The sequence below is a fragment of the Ips typographus genome, linkage group LG1, assembly GCF_016097725.1.
Source record: "Ips typographus isolate SLU linkage group LG1, UJ_Ityp_2.0, whole genome shotgun sequence".
Lineage (NCBI taxonomy): Eukaryota > Metazoa > Arthropoda > Insecta > Coleoptera > Curculionidae > Ips > Ips typographus.
The window spans coordinates 28,918,464-28,941,570 of record NC_138422.1 but is presented as its reverse complement, the minus strand read 5'-3'; the positions used below and the strand labels follow the sequence as shown (position 1 = coordinate 28,941,570).

Here is a 23,107-nt window from a genome sequence, read left to right as displayed (position 1 = left end):
CAAATATTCCTCAGCCGAAATTTTGTATGGAGAAGGACTACGATTACCATCTGAGATGTTTTCACCGAATCAAAATTCACCACCTTTAAGCCTATTCATGCAAAACTTGAAGGAGAATTTGAGTTTTATGCAACCAGCTCCTACAAAATGGAACTCAAAACAAAAACCGTTTGTTAGCCCTGACCTAAAGACTGCGACCCACATTTTTCTGCGTGAAGATATGGTGCGTAGACCTCTATCAGCACCTTATACCGGACCACACGAAGTTATTGCACGGAATGACAAAACCATAGACATTCGCGTGAATGGACATGTGACCAAGGTTAGCCTAGACCGAGTCAAGCCAGCATACATCTTGCAAGAAGACCAAGCAGCGGCAGTTCGTCATGACCATGATTATACCTTCCACAATCAGAACATCTTGTCTAGCAAGAAAACCGTCCGTTTCCAGGACAACAGTGACGACGTCACTGGAGGGGGGGTATATGGAGTATCCAGCCACGATGACAGAAAACACACAGACGGTGAAGTGTGTGACTTTTGGCAGTTGGCGGACAGTAACACGTTTTTCAATGATGAGCAGTTATGAACATTCTGCATTTTTCTGAGTGCAAATCAATATGTGTAGCCTGTACAAATCATAATTTTTATTTTCCAAGTGGAATTAGTTGTGTTATCAATAAACTGTTGTGAAGGAATTAATATCCCTGTGTATCCTTAATCAGAAACAACTCAGCTGGCGATCAAGTTCGTTGAACCCTAGGTACACAACACGTGACAATTAGCACAGAAATCGAACCCTAGTTCAGCAAGACGCCACACGTTGTTGTATTGTCAAATAAAGTTTCAGTGAAGCCGTAAAGCGACCTAAATCTCCGAAATGAGTGATAGTGATAAAATAAGTTGTACACCACCTGTTTTAGCAGCAATAGCGTCAAATACGCTAAATAATTTGATTCCTGGCAGGTACAATAAATTCACCACTTGGTCCAGAGAACACCAAGCGGTCAATTTTACCGAAAATGTTGTATTGGCCTATTTTGCCCATTTAACTAAATCATTGAAGAGTTCGACAATATGGGCGCAATATTCCATGCTTAAAGCTGAGCTAAATATTAAAGACAGTATAAATGTTCTATCGTATAAAAAGGTGCAAGCATTTTTAAAGCAAAAAAGTGAAAACTATGCAGCTAAAAAGTCTAAAACTTTCACCAAGAACCAAGTAGACACTTTTTTAACAGAAGCACCTCACAAAAAGTATTTAGCCATGAAGGTAAGATCCAAAACAAAAATGAATTTATGATTTTTGTTAATACCTATATTCAACATTTGTAGGTTGTTTTAATATACGGCATATCAGGGGCATGTCGATGTAATGAACTGGTAAACTTGAGAATTCAAGATATTGAATACATGGAAAAATTAATTCTGGTTAAAATTCCAAACACGAAAAATTACAAGCCCAGAACATTTACAATTGTTGGAGAATTTTACATAAATATTTGTAAAAAATACTTATCTCTTCATCCAGATGTTATTGATACAGATCGTTTTTTCATTAAATATCAAAATGGAGTTTGCCACAGAGTTGTAATGAGTATTCACAAAATCTCAAGTATTCCCAAGGAAACAGCGTTGTTTTTGAAATTGGCTGATGTCAGAATATACTGGTCACTGCCTTCGCCGAACCTCTGCAACTCTTCTTGTAGATAATGGTGGAGACATTTGCTCATTGAAAAGACACGGTGGTTGGAGGTCTACAACTGTAGCAGAAGGCTACATTGACGATTCTTTAAGAAATGACACAGCAATGAAAATTCTGGATGTAAATGATTGTAATTTAATACCAATGGAGAACAATACCACAGATGATATCAGAGAACCAGTAATTTCAACAAACCCACAACAACAACCTACTTTAAATGTAGACCATAAAGAAAAGGGGCAGGAATTTCATTTATGGCAGAATTGTAAATTTGAAAATTGCTCATTTAAACTGACGGTTCATAGTTCGAATACCGACAAAGAAAATGTGTAGATTATTAGTTACATTTTCATTCTATTGATTGATATTTTAATTTATGTTAATTGTGTTGTGAATATAAAAAGTTTGTAATGCAAGGAATAAAGCAAACAAACATGAAAAATTAGTGGTTTATTATGCCTAATGAAAAAGTTGAATTTATAAAATTGTGTTAAAATGATTGACCAAATTATGTATGCTAGTATTATCCTAACTAGCCAACAAATTGGGTTTTCCGGTCAAAACATCGCAAATCCATACACCCTGTATAAATGTAGCTTTCCTATGTTCATGTGTGGAGCTTTTACAAGACAGAAAACGGTTATTGCTGTCTTTTTAGATTTGAAGTCAGCGTTCGACTTTGTAGATTTGTATTCCCTTTACGAATCCTTAAATAAGTTGAAAGTCTCTTCCCAGCTCAACAACACTATAATTCAAATTGTCCTCCAAATTCATCCTTTTTTGGTCCTGTTGCTCTACATCAGCCGGGCTTTCTCAAGGTTGCACCATTGAGTACGATACTTTTTAATGTATACTTGGTGGATTTGTTTAAAATTCAACTGAATAACACTCCACTGTTACCACAAAATGATAAAAGATATTAAAACATCTCTTGACCGGATAGTTCAGTGCCTTGATAGCAGGAACCTTTATTTGTCTGTTCAGAAGTGTGAATCAATACACACTTCACCAAGGGGAAGAGAAAAGATGCGACGCCTGATATTAAAATCGGGGATGTGTTGATTCCAGGGAAAGGGTCAGATATTTGGGTGTTATATTCCAGAAGAATTTGAAGTGGGACTCGGAACTGAATGTGTTGAGGGCAGTGAGTAGGGTCTGATAAGTCTTATTGCTTTGATAATGGTACAAAGTTTTGAGAAAGTTGGATACAGTTCAGTTTGAGGGTTTACGAATATGCTTGGGATGAGATCCACCCCTACAGATTTATTATTAAGTGAGGCTTTGGAACTGCCATTAACAGTTAGAAGAAAAATGTTAGCCACTTATATTATTTCAAAAATTATATCTATAAATGACCATCTCTATATTTTGCTAAAATCTCTTAGGACTAGATATATTTTGGGCTTTCCCAGATCTGTTGGTTTTGGTGTCTCAATTGCGGGATAATATTAGTATTCTAAATTGCCATTTACACATCACTACGGTGATTAGGATGAAAACTGACCAGTGTTTAACCTGCTGGCATTTGTTTAAATTAGGAATTAGAGACGATCCTCTTTGTGACTGTGGAGCTGTCGACAATTTGGACCACATTTTAATGTCGTATCCACGAAGTTTCAACATTGAATTTATATGAGGAATTTATCAAATTGGATTTAAGAGCTCCTCTTAGTATTGCTACATCCCATGAAGAAGGTAGTAGACACCCTGATGAATTTTATAAACATCAATAAACTTAATTTATAAAAAGAATGATTTGTTTCAGATTAAGGCTGGAATTCAACTGTCGACTTGAGTGTCTGTTTAGTAGTGTTAGTTCTATTGTATTTCTTTGTAGTGAAAGTATTAGTGCCCCTCTTGAGAGGCAAGGTTAAGAGTTAAGTCAATAAACCTCACAGTTCTGAGGGTTGGGGAGTTCAAACTAGATTATCTCACTTACAAAGACAAGATTAAACTAAAGGTCAACAAGCACTACCCCGCAATGACTGGCTTAGCAAAGCATTTGGAAAACGTCAAAATCATTGATGACGTGCAAAGTATTTTTAGAAAAATCTGGCCTAAAAGATCACCCAAACTAATAAAAACTCTTAATTCAAAAACAACTATCTATATTATGAAATTAGTACACTTAGAATTGAATATGTGTATGTACATTTCGTAATAGGCATCTATCATTACTCTTGTTCCGCCTTCACTTCCTCTTTGACCACTTCATCCTCAGCCTTAACATCGTCATCCATGGCTTCATCTTTGCTGTTTTCATGCAACAAAACGTACTCTCGTGAACTAAAACCGAATTTAATAACGTCCCGTTCGAGTAACTCTACATATTTCTTAGGGTCGATTTTTTTGTTGTTGATAAAAGTCCCGTTTGCTGACTCTAAATCGATCAAGTAAGGACGAACTCGTTTGCCTACAAAGGTCAAAAATGCACTAACTCTTAGTACTGGTCCAAGTACGCGTATCTTACCTACTGATCCATCGTCTCTGGTAAATGGTACCAATCGATACTGAAGAGCAGCGTGTTGTTTAGAACAAGACGGATGGTCAACTGGTAAATCGACCACTTTACGGTCGCGTCCAATCAAATACGCACTTTCTCTATGTATATACAATGTCTGAAGGGCCTTATCACCTTTGAAGGGATACAAACGCCATCGTCGTCGGGGTTTTCGAGCTTCTGGCGGTTCGCTGCATTAAATATTTTTCTAGTCCAGATATATCAATAATCCAGTCACTAATTTACCTGTATTTAATGACGACACCCCGATAGGTGTTTGTTTCTTCTGTCAGTTTTCCAGATAAGGCAAAATTTGGTTTCGCTTTTCCGTTCTCCTCTTCCTTTCGCTGTTTGCTATGATGGTCGTCTTTCCCCCATTTGGCGTTAGCATGATCAAAAGACCTGGACCTACTTCGTCTCCTAACAAAGATATTTGGCTTTAATAGACTTAGTAGGCAGTTGTACAACCGCGATTCAACTATTTGTAAACTTTGTGTGTAATTTGTACTTTTGCCACTTGTTCTATTGTAAAACAAAATTTAAAGTAGGTAATGGAAAAAATGCAGTCTCCTGAAGTACTTATGCTCTGTTCAGTGACTTCTGACTGTTTTATCACACAAGATTATGAAAATGATTATAGTTTTAGGTTATAACTTAAGACAGGAACTACAATAACTTATATAGTATATGACCAACCAATCAAAGTTTATGTACCAACAATTAAAACATTTTGAGAAGGACTAAAATACTTGCAGAAGCTTCTGGCAATTTTGTGAAGATTTTCAGTTGCATTTAAGAGTCCCTGGCAAATTTCAACATGACTCTAGGGGCCATTGGCACTTTCTTAATGACTAGAGGCATCTGACAATTTAAAACAATTCTTGCAAGGTTCAAGACAACTGTAAAAGCCTCTTGCATTTTTTAGAAGATTATTAGTAGCACTTAAAGGTCTCTGGCAAATTTAAAATGGTGCAAGAGGCCTCTGACACTATTTAGAAGGTTCTAAATAGCATTTAGAGTCTATGGAACTTTCAAAATAGTCCTAGGAGACCTCTGGCATTTTAAAACAGTTGTGGAAAAGTTTAAGACAGTTGTAGAGGGCTCTGGAACTCTTCAGAAAGTCCCCAGAAGCATTTAGAAGTTTTTGACACATTCAAAACTATCCCAGAGTCCTTTGACAATTTAAAACAACTTTGGGAAGGTTCAAGACATTTATAGAGACCTCTGGCACTTTTTAGAAGGTTCTCAATAGCATTTAGAGTCTATGGAACTTTCAAATATCTCTAGCAATTTAAAATAGTTCTGGGAAGGTTTAAGACACTTGTAGAAGCTTCTGGCACTTTTTAGAAAGTAACAAAAAACCTCATATAAAAACTAATTTTCAATAGTGAGTAATAATATTGTCAGTTTGTCAGGTTTTCAATTAATAAACTAATTACTATACTAACCTCCTTTTAGTATATTCATTTCTATCATTCCTCCTGCTGTTTTCCTTCTTTGAATGATACTTATACTGATTATCATGTCTAGAATTTTGCCTGCTTCTTCTGTCACCTGATCTTGATCTACTTCTTTGGTGTTTATAATTTCTTTGCTCTCCAGACGAAGACCTGAAATTTCCTCTATTTCAGTGGTTAGCTACCTGTTGTTTAATTACAGTATATACACTACTTAGGCTGTAAGTGCCATTGTACAACTAAATCTGACTTAATAATTAAACTTTCGAAATGTTTCTTACATACCTGGGTCTTTCTGTTGCCCTATGCCTGCTCTCACTTCCTCGCTTTTCTCTAGATTGGTTTCTTCTAGACTCACTTTTGGATGATTTCTTTTTGTGGTCATCTGAAGAGTCAGAATCTTCTGATGAGGAGGATGAAGCGTCGCGTTTTGAGTGCTTTTTTGAACCCATTTCAGATAGCAAAACCTATACTTGGAGTCTCATATAATCACTCAACCAAGTATGTTTTTCAATACAACATGCTCTAGTACTGCCATGTACTACCAGCAATTTGTTGAATTAAATTAGCTGCCTTAAAAATCACTCTCTCACGACTTCACAGGATTAAGGTGGTTTTAAAACGAAAGCAGGAAAATCCTAAATAATCAAACACTAGGTTTCACTGCTTTTGAAATAAAAATGTAGATGATTTGATAATGAAATAGAATTGCAGAAACCAAAAACCAAGAAATTAATGATTGACAATTGACGTTATTATTGTCATATGTCATGTTCCGACAAACAATGCTGTACTTTGGGTTGCATATCTTATGCTTAGAAGTCATACTTATGTCAATGTCAGTGTCAGTGATTTTGTTATTCTTTTTTATTACACATATTTCTATACTATACACTTGGGAAAGTAAAATTTAATTCTTTTGTGGGTGTATATCGTTTGCCTTTTTTTGTGGGGTAATTTGGTGTTCCATACAATCGAAATTTATTAGAAAAACAACGTTTGTTGGTCGTCTTTGTATTTAGTTAAGAAGATGATGGCCGAATCGGATACCACTGCAGAAGCCATAAAAAGGTTAAATGTGAAAAAACAAACTCTGGACGATGCTTACGCGGCCCCGGCGAATTTCTTGGAGATCGACGTGGTTAATCCTGTCACTACCATTGGGGTGGGTAAAAAAAGATTCACTGACTATGAAGTCAAAATGAGGGTAAGTTGACCGTTTTTCTACCCTTACCAAAAATTCGTTGTGTTACCTAAATCTTCTTTCAGACCAATTTACCCGTTTTCAAAGTTAAAGAGTCCAGCGTACGAAGACGGTACAGTGATTTTGAGTGGCTGCGAAATGAGCTAGAGCGCGACAGCAAAATTGTGGTTCCTCCACTGCCAGGAAAAGCATGGAAACGACAATTACCATTTAGGGGTGATGATGGGATATTTGAAGAAGGTTTTATAGAAGATAGAAGAAAAGGATTGGAAGTTTTCATTAACAAGTAAGTAAACTCAGTAATCTAGACTTACATACTTAATGGTGTGTGGATTTGCAGAATTGCTGGTCACCCTTTAGCCCAAAATGAACGGTGTTTGCATATGTTTTTACAGGAACCCACAATTGATAAAAGTTATGTCCCTGGAAAGATTCGCAATACGTAAAACTGTCCTTTACTACTTTTCCTGGTTATTACATATAATATATAGAGAGATAATATATGGTTATGCATCTCTTTTAACTGAAGTATGCACGGCAAAACGTTTTAAAATTTAGTACTATGTGAACAGGTCACATTTAAAATGATTTTTATTCCTTATATTATGTATACAACAAGCTTTATTAGTCACTCATTTCAATAATTTAGTTAAAATGTGTTTTACAATTATGTTTATTTAGTATAAGTGATATTGGATCTGTATATTTTTCACTTTTATGTTTTATTTGAAATATACATTATTTTAAATTTGATATGACATTTTCGGTTAGTTTGCTGCTTATTACAGTCATTTTCTCCCAAAAAAAAAACAATTTCTACTTAAGTCTTTTATTCAGTTTTGCTTTAAAAAGTTTATTCAGTGCTGGTTTTATGTTTGTTATTGAAAAGGATATCTGTTTTAGACACTACAAACTACAAGTAATTGATACAATCAAAATCATTATCAGAACAATATTCTGGTGTAACTGGTGACGTTCTAATGTTACGATATTTCAATCTATCGTTGTGACTGAAGAACCTGGATTTTGCTAAGTTGGCATTTGTAACTGGATTCGACCATAATCTTTCTGCGGCTGCCGCTGCTCTAGGCCAAATTTTTGATTCGATATTGTTGTCGTCCACTAATTCTCCCCACATACAAACCTAGCATAGCAAAGTAATATATTACATAATATTTTTTTTGATACAAGGATCATCTACAAAAAAAGTTAAAAGAAAAAAGAAAAATTAATAGTACAGTTACTGTAGCTGTCAGTGCTGTTGTAATAAATCCTTTTCATCACAATTTTGTAGACGATTCTCATATTATAATGTTTATCTGACGTACTTCTCCACCTAAAATGGCAGGGCTAGTGCCAATAGCATTGTCATAGACGGTTTGCCACTTATAATATGTTGTAGAACCCCAAAAACCATGATCCAAATACCAACTGTCTTTGGTCGATACAATTAGACGGTATCCAAGTTTTTCCAGTTCTCCAGGTAGTGTATCCGATTTTGGTACCCATGTTTGAATCACATATCTATAGTGTGTGTAGTATTAATTAAATAGGTATATTCAGTTCAGAAATGACTTTACAGCATATATTATTCTGATGATGTGTATATGCATTTATGTTTTCCTCACCTATCTTTTGGTAAATAGAGCTCGATGTGTTTTGGATCCGTTAAAGTGCTTGTCCACAATATTACAGACGACGTTCTATTGTTGTTAGCCAAATCGAAAGCGTCCAAAGCTTTTCTTTGATACTCTGCCCATAACTGAAGAAAGACTTCTTCAGATCGATTATTTGAATTAATGTAATTCAGAATCTCTTCCGAACTATTCCAACAGGGTATATAGACCTAAACAGAACCATTTACAATAACACAGAGTGGGTTCCTGATAACTTTTGTATTGAAATTACCTCGTCTCCCCCCATATGAAACACATCAGACTCTGTCCATAGGTTAACAATATCGGTGTACAACTCTTGGAGCACTTGATACAGATTAGGATTGGCTGGATTCATTTGTCCTAAGTGAAGCAGTTGATGTTATAATGAATATAATGTATAGAACAGTCTCTTATATTCGCAGTGAAAATATGAAAAAATGTACCATATGATAGTTTTGCTGACAGTTTTTATTAAAGCAGGTCACTCACCATACTGTGTGGTTTTATACCTACGAAGATGCAGTATCATATAACACTAATAATAAAGTAAAAGCTAAATAATAGCACGCTGTTTTAACCGATTTTTCCTTCTTGTTTCAGACAACAATTAGCAAAACTGACTTTGTCTTTGTAGAACACCATTTTCAAGTATAAACAAAAGTTTTGATTTCTTGACACTCATTATTTTATTGTTAAAACTTACCGCAGGGAGGTTGAATACAAAATGATCTGTATGGCTGTTGATTGTAGCAAACCACCAAATTGCCCAAACCGAAGGCTGGGCCCCATTGCCATCCGTTTCCTGCATGGGCTGGTCCATCTATTTCCGGAATAATTCGAACTCCATGTACAAACGCAAAATCTATAAGCTCTTTTATTTGAGCCGCTGAGTAGGTTTTATTTATATGATATGCTCCGTATCTAAAGCAGATCAAAAAGTAGACTGGTTTACTTGTACTGTCACTTAAGTGTTTTACTTATAGCTTTTGAGACCTACTTAGACATATTTGGAACGCTTGAAGAAATAAATGGAAAACTTTGTGTGTCGGTTATATGCCAATGCAGAACATTCATCTTTGACATCGCCATACCTATGATAACTTTCTTAATTACCTCCGTCGATAGATAGTTTCTGGCCGAGTCAATCAGTAAACTATATCCAAACCAAAATTGGTACAAAATTAAACAAATACCGTGCTTCTCTAGTACCCGCGGTGTTTGTAAACTGGTTGGTCCTCAATACTTAAACTTTTGAGTGTTACAAAACAACTTTGGTCTTCATAAACATCTAATACTAATAATTGCAACAGAGTTTCAATTCCATGCCGCACTCCAAATACGGTACTCCCCTCAATAGTAGCCGTGACAGTTTTGGTGTTCTCTAATAAAAAACGTATGTAAATACTTACTAAAGTTGATTAGATAACATACCATCTGTTACTATCTGTAATCGGTAAGCCTCTGGCGTTTCCCAATTTAAAGTCACCGAGTCTTCCTGAGCAATCAAATTAATCAGCAAAATGTAATCACCGTTACAGTCTGATTGCTCCATACTGCTGTCTATGGTATTGGTAAAATAGCTTGTCAAATTGTTCAGAAATCGTTTAGATAAGTCTGATGGTGCAGTAGTTTGAAATAAGGCATATCTAAATGAATTATTTTAATTTAACTCTGTTATTGATGGAAGAAAAGTCAATTTTGTGTACATTTGACAGTGTTCCAGGTTGGACAAAAATGATTATATGTGTGATGCTAAAATATAAGTGTTACACGAGGACGTGTTGTCCATCCTGTACATTCAAAGTCAGCAATATTTTATTAAAATGCTTTTTAAAACACTATCTGAAATCTGTATGGAAGAGATCCAACCTGTCAAATTTCCCCCTTAAATTTTTCTAGAACTATAATAAATAAGTAGTCTTTTAGTAATCATTGTAAAACTAAGGTTTAATTCTGATTTTGACTTTCTAGAACCCTCAACATATCAAGTTTAGATTTATTTTCCCGATCAAATCACATTGATTCTAAAACATATTTTAGAAATTGAACGTGTCCTGTATTTTGAAAACTAGCGATATTTTATTAAGAAATGTTTCGTGGAATACTTGTTTTAGTATCTTTTGTCCTATCATTTTTGGCCATGTCAATAGTACACAGTATGTCAAAGAATATTGGTGTCAAAGAAACTTTGTTATGAGCGTTATGACTACCTGTGCAAGAACAAATCTCACATCATATTTTAAACTAAAACTATTATATTCACCTAGGATTTACATGGGCTAGTTCTTTCACTAATACAGTGTATTTGGTGGGCAATGGCCATAAATTACTACCGTTGCTGCACACCAATCGACAGGTATCAATGTTTCTATAATATGTCCTATTTGAATAGCTAAATCCAGGGATTCGTTCGCAAGAATTCGTTTGTATGTGACACTCCCACACCCACCTAAATTTGAAATAACCATCAGTGATACCGCTCTCGTTTAAAGCAACAAATAAAAAAATATTTGTTTTGTTATAATAAACTCACCCGTCAGTTATTGAAGCAACAATTGTCACACACACAAGTTTTAGTATAAAATAATTTAAGTAATTGGTCATTTTTGAAGTCTGGTTTAAGCCTTGCACATCATTGATTGACCCCAGGTTTATTGTCTTCTCAACATTAAAATGAACCGGTTGCCTACTTATTTTAGTAATATATTTAAAGATATTCAACGTAGGCAGCACACAGTTTGATTATACGTTGTCATTTCCTCGAAAACGGTGCTTTAGAAAGGATGTTACAATACCATTTGGATTGTTTTAAATGAAATTCGCATTGTAAGCTAATAATTTTCCTGAATCATATTTAACTCGTTTTGATTGTTGTTAAAATTGATAGGAATTAACAAAATGGAAACTTTAAGCAGCTTTTACATCTAAAACAACAAAAATGAAAGTTATATCAAGAAGTCAAGAAGATTTTCTAGAAAAAATATAAAAATTTAAATGGTCAAGAAAATAATAGTATATTATAAACCTAGGGCTACAATTCGCTAACGGATTAAAAGACACTTTAGTCACGAGGTTTATATACTATTTTATGCACTTTAGAATGCGAGAAACTAAAAATTAAAACAACTAACAGTGGTTACAACGGTACTCTCCGTATTACTGATAGTTGTTATTGATTGTTGTTGGCATGGTGGATTCACTTAAAATTTATTGTGTTGTTATCGGGATTAAAAGTGTCTCTTTTATCCCTCAAATGAGGGATTAAAAGTGCACTTTTAATCCCTAAAGTGCATTAAAAACTTATGGTTCATTTTTTTCCCCGTGGCGGTTACGTCATCAAGTGCTCCGCCATATTGAAATTTACGCACGTCGTTTATTACAAGCTAGGCTATCCATCTTTTTAATCACTTGACAAATTCCTCCTTTAAACCTCACAATATGTATCTTTCATTAAGCAATTATAAATGAAAATGAGAAAACTATATTGTTTAAAAAAAAAACATTCTAAGAATCTCACGTTTTGCATGCAATAAATGCTTTTTTTTCGAAATCTGTATAATTCATCGGTCCGTTTATTACGGCAACCAACAATACACCAATCTACTCGTGGAAGATGTGGCAACATAGAGCATAGTCCCAACTGACAGTCGGCTAAACATTTTGAGGTTAGGAATTATAAAAATTTGAAAAACACCAAAAACTACAAACAGAAGAAATAAAAACTTAATTTAGGGTTGTTTAAGTTTATTAATTAGTGTTGTTATTGCGAGATTTTCGCAGAATTTAAGATTTTTCTACACCAAACTGGAAAACTTGCAACATTTGGTGGTAAACAAAGGCGGAAAGTTCCAATCAAACTTTGGTTTGGGAACAACAACCACATTCAATTTAAATTATCTGGAAAGAACATCACAGATAGGTGCATTCAAACGAGTCATTAACAGCCCAATACCAACGTTTCAAGAATTATTCCATAAAATTTGCAAGAAAGGAAAGGCAATGTGTGTATCCTGGGGACTATTAAATCCTAAAGCAGTGTTTTAACTTATAACAGAATTGTTGGTGTTTTAAGAACTTGCTTCTTGGTTTTGTGATATAGATTGCTTATTTATTTCCTTTTGTAAATTTACCCAGCATTAAATACATATCAATTTGGTTTTGTTGTGTGATTTATTTAACATGTTTTTTCAATTTCAGTTCAATTTATTGTAAGAGCAGGTAGGTACCTCAGTTAAAGAAATTATCTAATTTTATGATTGTTTATGAAGAAAACTAGACTTCTTAAATAAAAATGAAACTTGAGTGTAGTTTTTAAAGATTTTATTTGTATATCTCATATATATAATAGTAATTTAACCTACTATCTGTTTGTCGAGGGTATTGAATACTTATGGCGTTTGGCAACAGCGCGCTAAAAATATGGCCTACTTGATATTTTTTTCGTTTTCTGTCTTTCTCCCGCGCATGCAATTACCTACGTTTCTCTGTCCATTACACGGTTTTTCTATAGTCGCTTTTGGATTTACCACACCTGTATAAACGTCATTAGTAGTAGAGTTGATTGCTTTATCCAGTGGGCAGAGTAAATTTGACGTCACCATGACGTAATTTAACAAAGCAATATAGTAGACCAACTGTCAAATTGCGTCATCGTGACGTTCGGTCCCTTACTAATTATGGTAACTGTGATTTAAGAATCCCAATTTTTAAAATCAAAAATAATTAAAAAACGGCTAAACCAAATGTCAACATATTCTTTGTATTTGGAATCAGAAGAAAACGATTTATCAACTCATCAGAAAATATACAGGGTTTTCCATTAAAAATTTATCAACTTTTTTTATTTCAATAACATTTTTTGGTGACTCTATATAAATAGAAAATACACCTACGGACCAACCCTGTACGTCTCAAAAACAGTAGGACAGTGACAAAATACAGTGTTACTAACATCTTAGTTTATAAAAACATCATATATATTTATGTAAAAGTTCACATCAAACTTGAATTTATTGATAGTTTAGAACATTTTGTTTATCAGTTAGAGTATCCTTAACCCGCAGGTTAAATAAGCATAAATAAAGACTAAACCAAAATCAAAAAATACACGATCAGTAGCCCATAATAATGAAATTATTGTGGTACATGATCGTCCACGCAATATGGTTTCAAGTTCACGGCCATTTTGAAACACCAGAAATACGATTTCAGGCCTTTAAACCGAAAGGATTACGAATTATTATACCAGGTAAGATATGTTTGTTTTAATTTAATTTTTTCAAATAAAATTGTGAATATCTCACAAACGGCATCTTGACAATATTGTAGATGTAGGAATAACTCCCTTCGGCTTCAAATTTGTACTTTTTCTGTAATCAATCGATGCAGTTTCCTGTATAACAGATACACCATACAATAAAATTTAGGTTTAACAATTTTCATTTTTAGGGGATTCAAAAATAGAACTAGTCGCATTTCACGGAAAAGTAAATCAACCAATCGGACTTCTCGAACCAGGAGACATTAATCAAGATTTACTAAAAACACCCAAAAACAACAAATTTATTTACGTAGACCTGGAAATAAAATTGAAAGAAAAAGACACTTTGTACTACTGGCTGTTCATTCAGCACGATCAGTTGGGGTATAGAAAAGACAACTTGTCTTGGACAGTAGAGAGTAACAATTGAACCTGAAGTTGTAGATGCGTAGTGTTGTAATTAATCATCGTTTTAGAGCTGTTCCCCTTGGAAGAGCTGCTTAAACCTACCAACAACGTTCAAGAGAATATAATTGAGTACCGTTTTACAGAAAACTCAATAGCAAAGGACGTGTGGCAAATTGAAGAATATGTTCCTGGTCGACCTGTAAATACAAGCAACTGGTAAAACATTTGCGTTATAATGTTAGGTGTGTTATTTTTGTAGGATTGGCCCTTCAACTTTTACCAGAACGATCCTTCAGTGATTAATGTTTCGGATGGAGTATTGCATATTGTGCCACATCTACGGATTAATAATACTAGAAGCCAATTAGATTTGAGGGAAAAGTAATGAAAATACTTAAATAAAATAATTTCAATATCAATTGACATTTTTTTTGCAGGTGTACTCGTCTTCTTTCAATAGAGTGCTTTAGAGATGGAAAATTCATTTGGAATCCACCAATAGTGTCCGGTCAACTGCGTTCCAAGAAATCGTTTGGATTTCGAAATATTACCATTAAAGCCAAGTTACCTATAGGTGACTATGTATATCCCGGCAAGTATACTTTAGTATGATAGTTCTGCAGTAACTTAAGTTGAAAACTTATACACAGTGTCCCAAATTGCAGACATAATTTTAACAGTTTGCTATGGAACCTTATCTATACGGAATTAACGGTCTCTTTTCTTCGCTCTTCTTAGTTTTCTGGTTTTCCTCTGGCATTCTGAGTATTTTCCTCTACTCTTATATTGCTGTTTTTTTCTACAATTTAAATTTTGCATTTTCTGTTAGTTCTGCGGTTCTTTCAAAGTTGTCTCTACTGATGTTTGATTATTAATTTGTATTTTTAAAAAAACCAACATTCAATGACTGTTGTTTACAGAAATGTATTTAGAAGACGACGATGACCCTGTAAAGAAAATTTTAATCGCTTTTGTGAGAGGTAACGAAAACTACCAGAAAAACGGAGTGGATATTGGCGGTAATACATTATACGGTGGCTGCTCCGATACAAACATTTTAGATGTATTGAACCATAGAAAAGTTTTCACCGAACATGTAGGAAAACACTGGCACGTGTTCTCAGTCACCTGGTTCTCTGGTTAGTTTTAAATTAACGGTTACTTTTAGATGTTTGAAACATTCACCTGTTCCAGATACCATACAATTGTATGTGGACAATGAAAATTATGCTAACGTTTCTGCTACTGAAATTGAAAATTGTGGAATTAGTAAAACCGCAAAGGTGAGATATGCTTATGATTGACATTATAAGTATTGCTCTACTTTTGTCCGTTAGTAGTAATTATTATTTCGAATAATTTTTTGCAGTACCGTCTGGTTCTAGGAATTGGAATCGCTGGTCCGCGTTTTTTTCCCGATGGTTACACATCGTCTGGCAATCCGAAACCGTATAAGAATCTAGGTAGAGATGCTATTAAAACATTTACAGTTAATAGGGAACAATGGATAAATACGTGGAGTGAAGAAACTCAATTGCAGATTGATGTTGTATCTGTGGTAGCTGAACAAACTGAATAAAATGCATTTATGCACTTTAGGGATTATTTTAATCCCTCATTTGAGGGATAAAAGAGACACTTACTCCCTGGGGGATTTAAAGTAAATTCTTCCAAATTAAACAATGATTTTATTGAAATTTTATTTATTTGTTAAAGTGTAAGGACGAAAAAGGATAATTAACATAAACATAACTTAAATCTAGTTCTTATTATTATATATATTTACATTTATATTGACTTTGGTGCAGTTTGCAAGGCTAACGAAGGGTGGACAATTGGAAGCAACATTTTTAGTAGTAAACATATTCTGCACATACGTAGCAGTCGCCGTTGTCTCATTTTCTGAAATTGATCTTTCTATGGTTGATGCTGATGCCATATCAACATCGGAGAAGACATTGGTGAATATTTGATCGGCAACATTCTTCTTTTGATACAATGAATTACCAACATAACCTTCAGCAACAGAACTGCTTTTCCAGCCACCATGTCTTTTCAACACATCTATGGTTGATCCAGAGTCGGCAAGTAAAGAAGCTGATGATCTGCGAAAACAATGCCCAGTATATAGGTTTGCGTTTGGTAGTCTCAAGTAGCCAGCAATTCTCCTTGGTAGCTGTTCAAATGTATTTTTTACTATGGGCTGAGTCATGCATTTCCCATTTTTGTAAGACACAAAAAATCTTGTGTGCTTTGTAGGTGGCCTTAGACCAATATACTTTCTCACTAATTCCACTACATTCGTAGAGTTTTCGCCAGACGTTTTTATCACAAACAAGCGATCCTTTCCTGATTTTGTACCCCGTAGATTTACTAGAAAAAAGCTTTTATGATCCGAGACATCGTTACAGTCTAGCTGGCAGAGCTCCTTTCCTCGACATGCTCCAGCGACTCCCATAATAAGCACCACCTGCAACAAAATTGTCTCCTGTCAGTACATTTTGTAAACAAAAATAATCAATGGTGCTATTTTTAGTAGTACTATCAGGAAAATATTCAAAGTAGAGAAAATAATCTTACCTTTTGGGCTAGATATTGTGCATCTGGAGCATTTTGAAGAAAATCTCTTATATGGTCGAAATCCAATGTCTTGGACTTCTTCGGCTTATAATGGTCATTCTGTCTCTTTAGAAATGCCTGGAGTTTACTGTATTTGCTGATGTCGACGTTTGCTTCAGATATTATCGTGGCTTTGATCATGGAATATTGGCTCCATAGAGAAGATGCCTTGAGCTTCTTAGACTTCTGCAGGAAGTAAGCCAGGAGCACCTTTTCATCCGTAAAATTCTCTGCATTCTGTTCAACGCACCATTTTTGGTAAACAAGAAACTGTTTTTTGTAAGCCTCGCGAGATTTTTCTGGAAGAAGGCTAGCGATGGCCTCTTGGGCGGCCTCTTTAATGTTAATTTTCAAAAAATACGATTTTTCTGGACTCACCGTTTGATAACAACTGATTGACATTTGTTTTGTGCCATAGCAACACTTCCAGGGCACAATAAATTTTAAGTGAATCCACCATGCCAACAACAATCAATAACAACTATCAGTAATAGGAGAGTACCGTTGTAACCACTGTTAGTTTTGTAATTTTTTTTATTTTTAGTTTCTCGCATTCTAAAGTTCCTAAAATAGTATATAAACCTCGTGACTAAAGTGTCTTTTAATCCCTTAGCGAAAACCTTTCGCCGCGGGATTAAAAGAACCACTTTAGTCCCTAGGTTTATAATATGCTATTACTTTGTGAATGGCGCAACAAATTAGGTATTATACCCTTCAATGCCATTAAGTAGATTCTTCAATAATTTCACCGAATTTATAATGTCAGAGATGCCAGTTAAAGGTGGCAGAAGTTACTATCTGTCACATTATAATATCTTATGCTACCTTCTTCCACCTTAAAAGTCCCTTCAACCACTTTCAAATTGCTTCTTTCACCATCTGCAACTTTAAGACAGCTTCTGCCATCTTAAAATACCTTCTCTGCCACTTTATTCCACCCGAAACTAGCTTTGCCCTCTTCTACCACCTTCAAGTAACTTAGTAGGTAAATTTACTCGCCTCTTTTTGACTTCCAGACAGAATTTCAACGACCATCCAATACCGCAATGTCAGTTCAGTGATTCTTCCATAAGCCTTTCAGCATTATTAATAATGCCCGGGCAATGTAATACTTCCATTTTGTCTTATCCGTTTTTTACATTTACAACCAAGGAACTACATTTTCTGCACTTATTATAAAACTGTTAATTTTCCAATTTTTTTTGAGAACAAAAACACATTATTTAATAAGAAAATTGTTTTACTTACGTTTTTTTTTTTAAGAATACAATGGACAATAACAATACGAAATATGCAATATCGTAACGCTACAGTAGTTCGTACGCATATAAATGAAGCGATCCAAGAGACATTCTTCACGCACGTCAGTGTATAAAAAATATATTGAAATAACTAAAACTAATACGATTATATTCACAAACGTTCGCTTTACTTGAATAGTTCAAAGAAAGCAACGGAAATTGATAGATGAGCATTACCGGATCGGTTCACGGTCGATTCCTCCGACTTATACGCACATAATACAGGAGCGATGCGCAACAAACAGTCTCTGAACTAATGACGCAGTACAGTAAGAAATTTCAAGGCACAATTGTTTTTTTTTTTTTTTAATACGAAACGAACAACTTTTGATAACAAGTTTTCGCAGCGAACATTTTGAAAAAGTCTTTATACATTTAAACGAGTCGTCAAAAGTTGAATCGCTATAGTTTAATTAGGTCTAAGTTTAAGAATGGTCGAAGGAATCCACCATAAGTGCATTTAAAGTTAGTTCGCTTTTTTGAGATCACCTTTGTCGTCTATAAAATGACAAGAACATCCCCTTAGTAGTCTTTCAGTAGTAAAAAGTATGCATTTGTTAGTCATATAATTTCAGCTGTACAATCTGAATTTGCAAAGTTCAGTTAAAAAGCATCACTTGATATTTCTGTGCTAGTTTGTTTAAAAACTCATATATGACTAACAAACTGATCATTTTAGGGAAACTAAGGATTTATAATGGGGACATTTTCGTCTGAAGATAAATCTAACACACATTTAAACATCGCAGAACAGTTTACATTGATTTGTAAGGGGGAAAGAGAAAAGTGTGGGATCGGAATTAAATTTAACACCTACAAATAATAACCTTAAACATCAAAAGTTCAATTTTGCACCTCCAGAAACAACGAAACGTGAAAATATAATATGTTTCCGCAAAGAGCTATTTGTGTTAATGAAAATGAAAATAAGTTAAATTTAGGTTTCTATTCGAACCTAATGTAATAAAAAACGCGAAAAATCTCAACTAATACGATCAGGTCGTAGTGGGTGCTAGTCAAACAAAATTGAACTACTTACTACCTAATAAATAATAATATTTCGTGGACACTAATGCCGTTTTGTTTTTAAAATTACTTACTAACTGGGTAAAATCGAATTGCGTGACGACTGTTAATAAGGACGTCCACAATGATTTATGAATTTTCCAAAGTCAGTCTGACCCAAACTCGTCGTAAATAGCGATTCAACTGCTTGTAGTCTGAATTAATAAAGATACAAAGAGATTTTATTATTACATACAGGGTGATTCACGCTGATGGTATATTAGAAGTATCTGGAGAACGACTCAATATTTTTCGTTGAAATTTGGAGGGGTCCAAACTCTCTATCTAAAATATTTTGAACTTTGAGGTGTTCAAATGGAACAATTTGAATTTCTCGCAAGAAAGCTAGTAATTAATGTTGGTACTTCCCTATACCTATCTTGCAGCATTTCTTAGATATTTCATAAAAATGGTGAGTTTGTCAGCAAAACAGGAGTCTAAACATTAATTAAATTCTCAAGTTCTGAAAGGTTTGCTTATGTGACCTTTTGTTCTTAGTTAGACAAGACCACATGGTTGAAAAGTTCACTGAAAATGAAAAAGCCTACAGGGTAGTCAATATTCACCTTGAAGTCGGATTGATTTATTCTAAATTTAATGTTCTTTTATTACAAACCATAAAACACCAATGGATCCATTTAAAAAACGACTTTTTGCAGTTTTTTTATCTTCACACCATATAGTATTGTCTAACTAAGGACAAAAGGTCACATCAGCAAACCTTTCAGTACTTGAGAAGTTTAGACCACCGTTCTGCTGACAAAATCACCATTTTTATGAAATATCTAGGAAATGGTGCAAGATAGGTATATAACATTAAATACTAGCCTTCTGAAAATCAAAAGTGTGTTCTTTCCGACTGATCTGGCAAAACATTCCAAATTGCAGTGAAAAATATTGAGTTGTTCTCTAGATTCTTCTAGATCTATCATTATTGATTAGAGTTTATAAAAAGTGTAAGAAATTACCTTAACACTTTTTTGAATTCAAATTGTTGAGCAACTTATTAATTATTCCCAATATTTGTCTACTGTGATAATAAGCACAGTAAATTATGTATTACCTTTTCAAGTTACTGTCAATCAGTACTTTGTATTACACGTGTAAAACACACTGTTACTTCAGAAAACATTCAAAGCAACAGTTTTTTTTTAACAAATCTGTTTGCATCTTTATTTTGTTGCACAAAAAAACACATTTTTTGCAAAGTGTCATTATTGGAACAAATTGTACCGCGTTGCCATCCTCTTGATATAACGATTTGGTTGATTGTTGTACGTAATTTAATACGAATTAACTTTGCATTTTTGCAATAATTAGGTTCTACCATCACTTTATGTAATTTCCACTGTATAATGGTTGCAAAAGTTTTGTTTTATACAGGGTGGTCCAGTTTTAAGTGTCAATAATTCACCATTTGATAGCTAATCAAAAAATAAGTTGACTTGCATTATGTCATTTTTCTGAAAAACGTTTCCTAACTCCTAAGGAAGATACAGTCCTCCAAATTTCAATTTAAAAAATCGTTTTATAGTTTAAAACTGAACATCCAAGACTTGTAAAAGTCCAAATTTGTACTGAATAGTCTAAAAACTTTTTTACTACTAGGAATGGTCTTATGATTCGCTTTCTTAGACTGCCATCCTGGTTGAGTGTCTGAAACTGGCATTCAAGAACTAAGAAAAGTCCGGAAATCAAGACAAAGACTGTATTGTGCATGAAACTCATTTTTTACTACTAAAAATAATATAAAAGTTGACTTTTAATGCTATAACTGACTTTACTAGGACTAAAGAGAGTCCAAAAGTATATTTTCAAGACTTTAATTGGTGTACAACTCAATTTTCTGGACTGGACAACAAGTCTAGAAGTAAATTAAATTTCAGGACTATTTTATTTCTAAAAATTAGTTCTCAAGACTATTATTGTAGCATTTGGTACAAACATTTTTTACTTTTATTACTGAAGAAACTTGACTTTTGGAAATAGTCTTAAACTCGATTTTTCAGTCTTAAAAAGCACTAAAAACAGTCTGAATTTCTTAGAGATGCTACAATTTATTGCACCTATGAGTGTAGAAGTCAATTTAATAGTGAAGAAGCTTGAAATAACATTTTCAAGATTATGGTCAGTGGACAAACTGGCTTTTAGGCTTGATAAGTCAAAAACTTTGTAAAGATAGTCTTGAAACTCGATTTGAGGCACTGAAAACAGCCTTAAAACACTAAAAACAGTCTAGTTTGTTAAGAAATACTCGAATTTTTAGCACTGAGGTGTCTCGAAGTCGATTTAATAGTGACAAAGCTTGGAATGCTATTTTAAGTCTATGAAGAATGTAAAAATTGTTTTTTAAGTTTGCTATGTCAATAACTTGGTGAAGATAGTCTTGAAACTCGATTTTCCAAGCTGAAAGCAGTTTTGAAGCACTAAAAATAGTCCAGAATTCGAAGAAAATTAAAAGCAAAGTAAAAAGCACGAAAAGTTCGTTTTCAAGACAATTTTCATGAATCTAATGTTAATGTTCTGCATCTAAGACTATTTTCAAGACTAAAATATTGAAATTTGTCTTCAAATTATGAAAACTTACTTCAAATGCAAATTTTAAGCTTCTGATGTCACTTTTCATTAGTTCAGTCACATTTTGGGGTTCAAGTCAATTTTTAAGGTTTAAATGTATGAATTTGTTGTAACAAATTCTTGAAAAAGTAGTTTTTATGTCTACAAGTCAATTTTTAGTATTAAAGTCTCTCGATTTGCATGAAAACTGGTTACAAATACAATTTTTAAGCTTCTGAAATTTTGATCTTTTCTAATTCAAATTTCAAAACTAAATTCTTTTAGTTTGTCTGGAAACTATGAAAACTGGCTACAATAATATTTTTTAAACTTCTTAAGCGAATTTTCCGTTTCCAAGACAATTTTTAAGTTTGGGTTGGGTTAGTTTTGGGTCTTTGACCGTAATAACGTGTAATAAAGTGCTTGTTCCAAATTTGATCAATATTGCTCCAACGGTCTGACAGTTATGAGAAAAAAAAACGATTTTTTAAACAGAAATCCTTAGGAAGCACTTTTCAGGAAAATGACATAATGAATGTCAACTTATGTTTTAATTGGCTATGGATTGGTGAATTATTGACATTTAAAACTGGACCACCCTGTATAGTGAGTGTTAAAGTCGCTGAAATAGTCGTCAAATCTTCCAAATTTAAATGGAAAAGCTTAGAAATATTGCTTTTTCTAGAAAAGAGCCAGTGCGCTCCCGTCTTTTTTTTACTACGTTATTTACCCTAATTCAGTGGGTATTTCAATAAAAATAGGTTAGGACAGCAGGAACTGCAATTTATATCCAGAATATTTGTAGTCGTCTATTATTCAAATGACGTTTCGTCAACGTCGCAGATATCTGATCACACAAATAAACACACATAGGTATGATTATACATCAATGGGTAATTGAAATGTACAGAACGTCACCGGGGCCGATGTTAATCGACTTGAAGAAAAAAAAAGAAAAACAACGCCGGACCCGTACAATCGACAACATTACCCACTTTAGTCGAATCAGCTGTCTTGGAAACCACCGTTTTTCCTAAAAACGACGTTACTGCGAGCGCCGCCCATCTCCAATCTCACAAAACGCGAATTAAACCGCGAATCGACCGCCTCCATCCCTTCATCGGGCCTTCTACCGCCTCTAAACCCACCTTCGGCTCCTGACGTCGTCGGAGACGTTTCCAACATTTGTACTGGAGCTTCCGGTACTACGTGGGGCGGTAAAAGAATGGGTACTGGATGACCTTGTGGCGTTAAAATATAGCCGCCAGGTGGCGCGTGCACCTCCATTTCGGGTATAAATCTGGGCGGAAACAGGCGAACGGAGGGCGGAGGCGGTGGTGGTGGACAATTTTCGAACGTCACCGGCACCATTAA

At 34.3% G+C, this 23,107-nt stretch overlaps 5 protein-coding genes across 6 annotated transcripts; 2 read left to right on the top strand and 3 right to left on the bottom strand.

Annotated features, from left to right (window-relative positions):
• Positions 1–3,796: 3,796 nt before the first annotated feature.
• LOC145725728 (smad nuclear-interacting protein 1) lies at positions 3,797–6,388 on the bottom strand. Of its 2 annotated transcripts, none has more exons than XM_081974589.1 (5): positions 5,948–6,388; positions 5,654–5,827; positions 4,452–4,625; positions 4,176–4,396; positions 3,797–4,118 (listed from the first exon to the last, which is right to left on the bottom strand). In XM_081974589.1, exons 1-5 carry the CDS (start codon positions 6,112–6,114, stop codon positions 3,880–3,882), a joined length of 975 nt encoding a protein of 324 aa, XP_081830715.1. In that variant the 5' UTR covers positions 6,115–6,388; the 3' UTR covers positions 3,797–3,879. The 2 variants fall into 2 exon arrangements, with proteins under 2 accessions (XP_081830715.1, XP_081830716.1); XM_081974590.1 differs by having other exon boundaries at positions 5,654–5,815.
• A 136-nt stretch (positions 6,389–6,524) lies between these two features.
• On the top strand, positions 6,525–7,619 carry Snx3 (sorting nexin 3). Its single transcript, XM_081974594.1, has 3 exons — positions 6,525–6,869; positions 6,932–7,152; positions 7,207–7,619. The coding sequence occupies exons 1-3, from the start codon at positions 6,693–6,695 to the stop codon at positions 7,310–7,312; spliced, it is 504 nt and encodes a 167-aa protein (XP_081830720.1). The 5' UTR covers positions 6,525–6,692; the 3' UTR covers positions 7,313–7,619.
• A 60-nt stretch (positions 7,620–7,679) lies between these two features.
• Hexo2 (beta-hexosaminidase 2) lies at positions 7,680–11,466 on the bottom strand. The gene is made up of 10 exons (XM_081974582.1): positions 11,058–11,466; positions 10,788–10,973; positions 9,956–10,170; positions 9,734–9,905; positions 9,522–9,677; positions 9,228–9,445; positions 8,775–8,884; positions 8,495–8,712; positions 8,195–8,390; positions 7,680–8,010 (listed from the first exon to the last, which is right to left on the bottom strand). Exons 1-10 carry the CDS (start codon positions 11,126–11,128, stop codon positions 7,780–7,782), a joined length of 1,773 nt encoding a protein of 590 aa, XP_081830708.1. The 5' UTR covers positions 11,129–11,466; the 3' UTR covers positions 7,680–7,779.
• A 2,130-nt stretch (positions 11,467–13,596) lies between these two features.
• LOC145738485 (beta-1,3-glucan-binding protein 1-like) lies at positions 13,597–15,797 on the top strand. The gene is made up of 8 exons (XM_081993334.1): positions 13,597–13,772; positions 13,973–14,203; positions 14,261–14,391; positions 14,452–14,573; positions 14,630–14,784; positions 15,113–15,331; positions 15,387–15,475; positions 15,562–15,797. The coding sequence occupies exons 1-8, from the start codon at positions 13,652–13,654 to the stop codon at positions 15,769–15,771; spliced, it is 1,278 nt and encodes a 425-aa protein (XP_081849460.1). The 5' UTR covers positions 13,597–13,651; the 3' UTR covers positions 15,772–15,797.
• A 146-nt stretch (positions 15,798–15,943) lies between these two features.
• On the bottom strand, positions 15,944–17,891 carry LOC145738510 (uncharacterized). Its single transcript, XM_081993365.1, has 2 exons — positions 16,773–17,891; positions 15,944–16,662 (listed from the first exon to the last, which is right to left on the bottom strand). The coding sequence occupies exons 1-2, from the start codon at positions 17,211–17,213 to the stop codon at positions 15,952–15,954; spliced, it is 1,152 nt and encodes a 383-aa protein (XP_081849491.1). The 5' UTR covers positions 17,214–17,891; the 3' UTR covers positions 15,944–15,951.
• Positions 17,892–23,107: the final 5,216 nt, after the last annotated feature.

Bases quoted from the DNA above. Each gene is read 5' to 3' on its own strand.
- Snx3 (XM_081974594.1), top strand. From the start codon at position 6,693: ATGATGGCCGAATCGGATACCACTGCAGAAGCCATAAAAAGGTTAAAT. The intron at 6,870-6,931 runs GTAAGTTGACCG...ATCTTCTTTCAG, and splicing joins ACTATGAAGTCAAAATGAGG to ACCAATTTACCCGTTTTCAA. The intron at 7,153-7,206 runs GTAAGTAAACTC...GTGGATTTGCAG, and splicing joins TTGGAAGTTTTCATTAACAA to AATTGCTGGTCACCCTTTAG.
- LOC145738485 (XM_081993334.1), top strand. From the start codon at position 13,652: ATGAAATTATTGTGGTACATGATCGTCCACGCAATATGGTTTCAAGTT. The intron at 14,392-14,451 runs GTAAATACAAGC...TTATTTTTGTAG, and splicing joins AATATGTTCCTGGTCGACCT to GATTGGCCCTTCAACTTTTA. The intron at 15,332-15,386 runs GTTAGTTTTAAA...CACCTGTTCCAG, and splicing joins CTCAGTCACCTGGTTCTCTG to ATACCATACAATTGTATGTG.
- Hexo2 (XM_081974582.1), bottom strand. From the start codon at position 11,128: ATGACCAATTACTTAAATTATTTTATACTAAAACTTGTGTGTGTGACA. The intron at 10,974-11,057 runs GTGAGTTTATTA...TTTCAAATTTAG, and splicing joins GTTGCTTCAATAACTGACGG to GTGGGTGTGGGAGTGTCACA. The intron at 9,446-9,521 runs GTAGGTCTCAAA...GATCTGCTTTAG, and splicing joins AGCGTTCCAAATATGTCTAA to ATACGGAGCATATCATATAA.
- LOC145738510 (XM_081993365.1), bottom strand. From the start codon at position 17,213: ATGTCAATCAGTTGTTATCAAACGGTGAGTCCAGAAAAATCGTATTTT. The intron at 16,663-16,772 runs GTAAGATTATTT...ATTTTGTTGCAG, and splicing joins CACAATATCTAGCCCAAAAG to GTGGTGCTTATTATGGGAGT.
- LOC145725728 (XM_081974589.1), bottom strand. From the start codon at position 6,114: ATGGGTTCAAAAAAGCACTCAAAACGCGACGCTTCATCCTCCTCATCA. The intron at 5,828-5,947 runs GTATGTAAGAAA...CCACTGAAATAG, and splicing joins AGGGCAACAGAAAGACCCAG to AGGAAATTTCAGGTCTTCGT. The intron at 4,119-4,175 runs GTAAGATACGCG...TGACCTTTGTAG, and splicing joins CAGAGACGATGGATCAGTAG to GCAAACGAGTTCGTCCTTAC.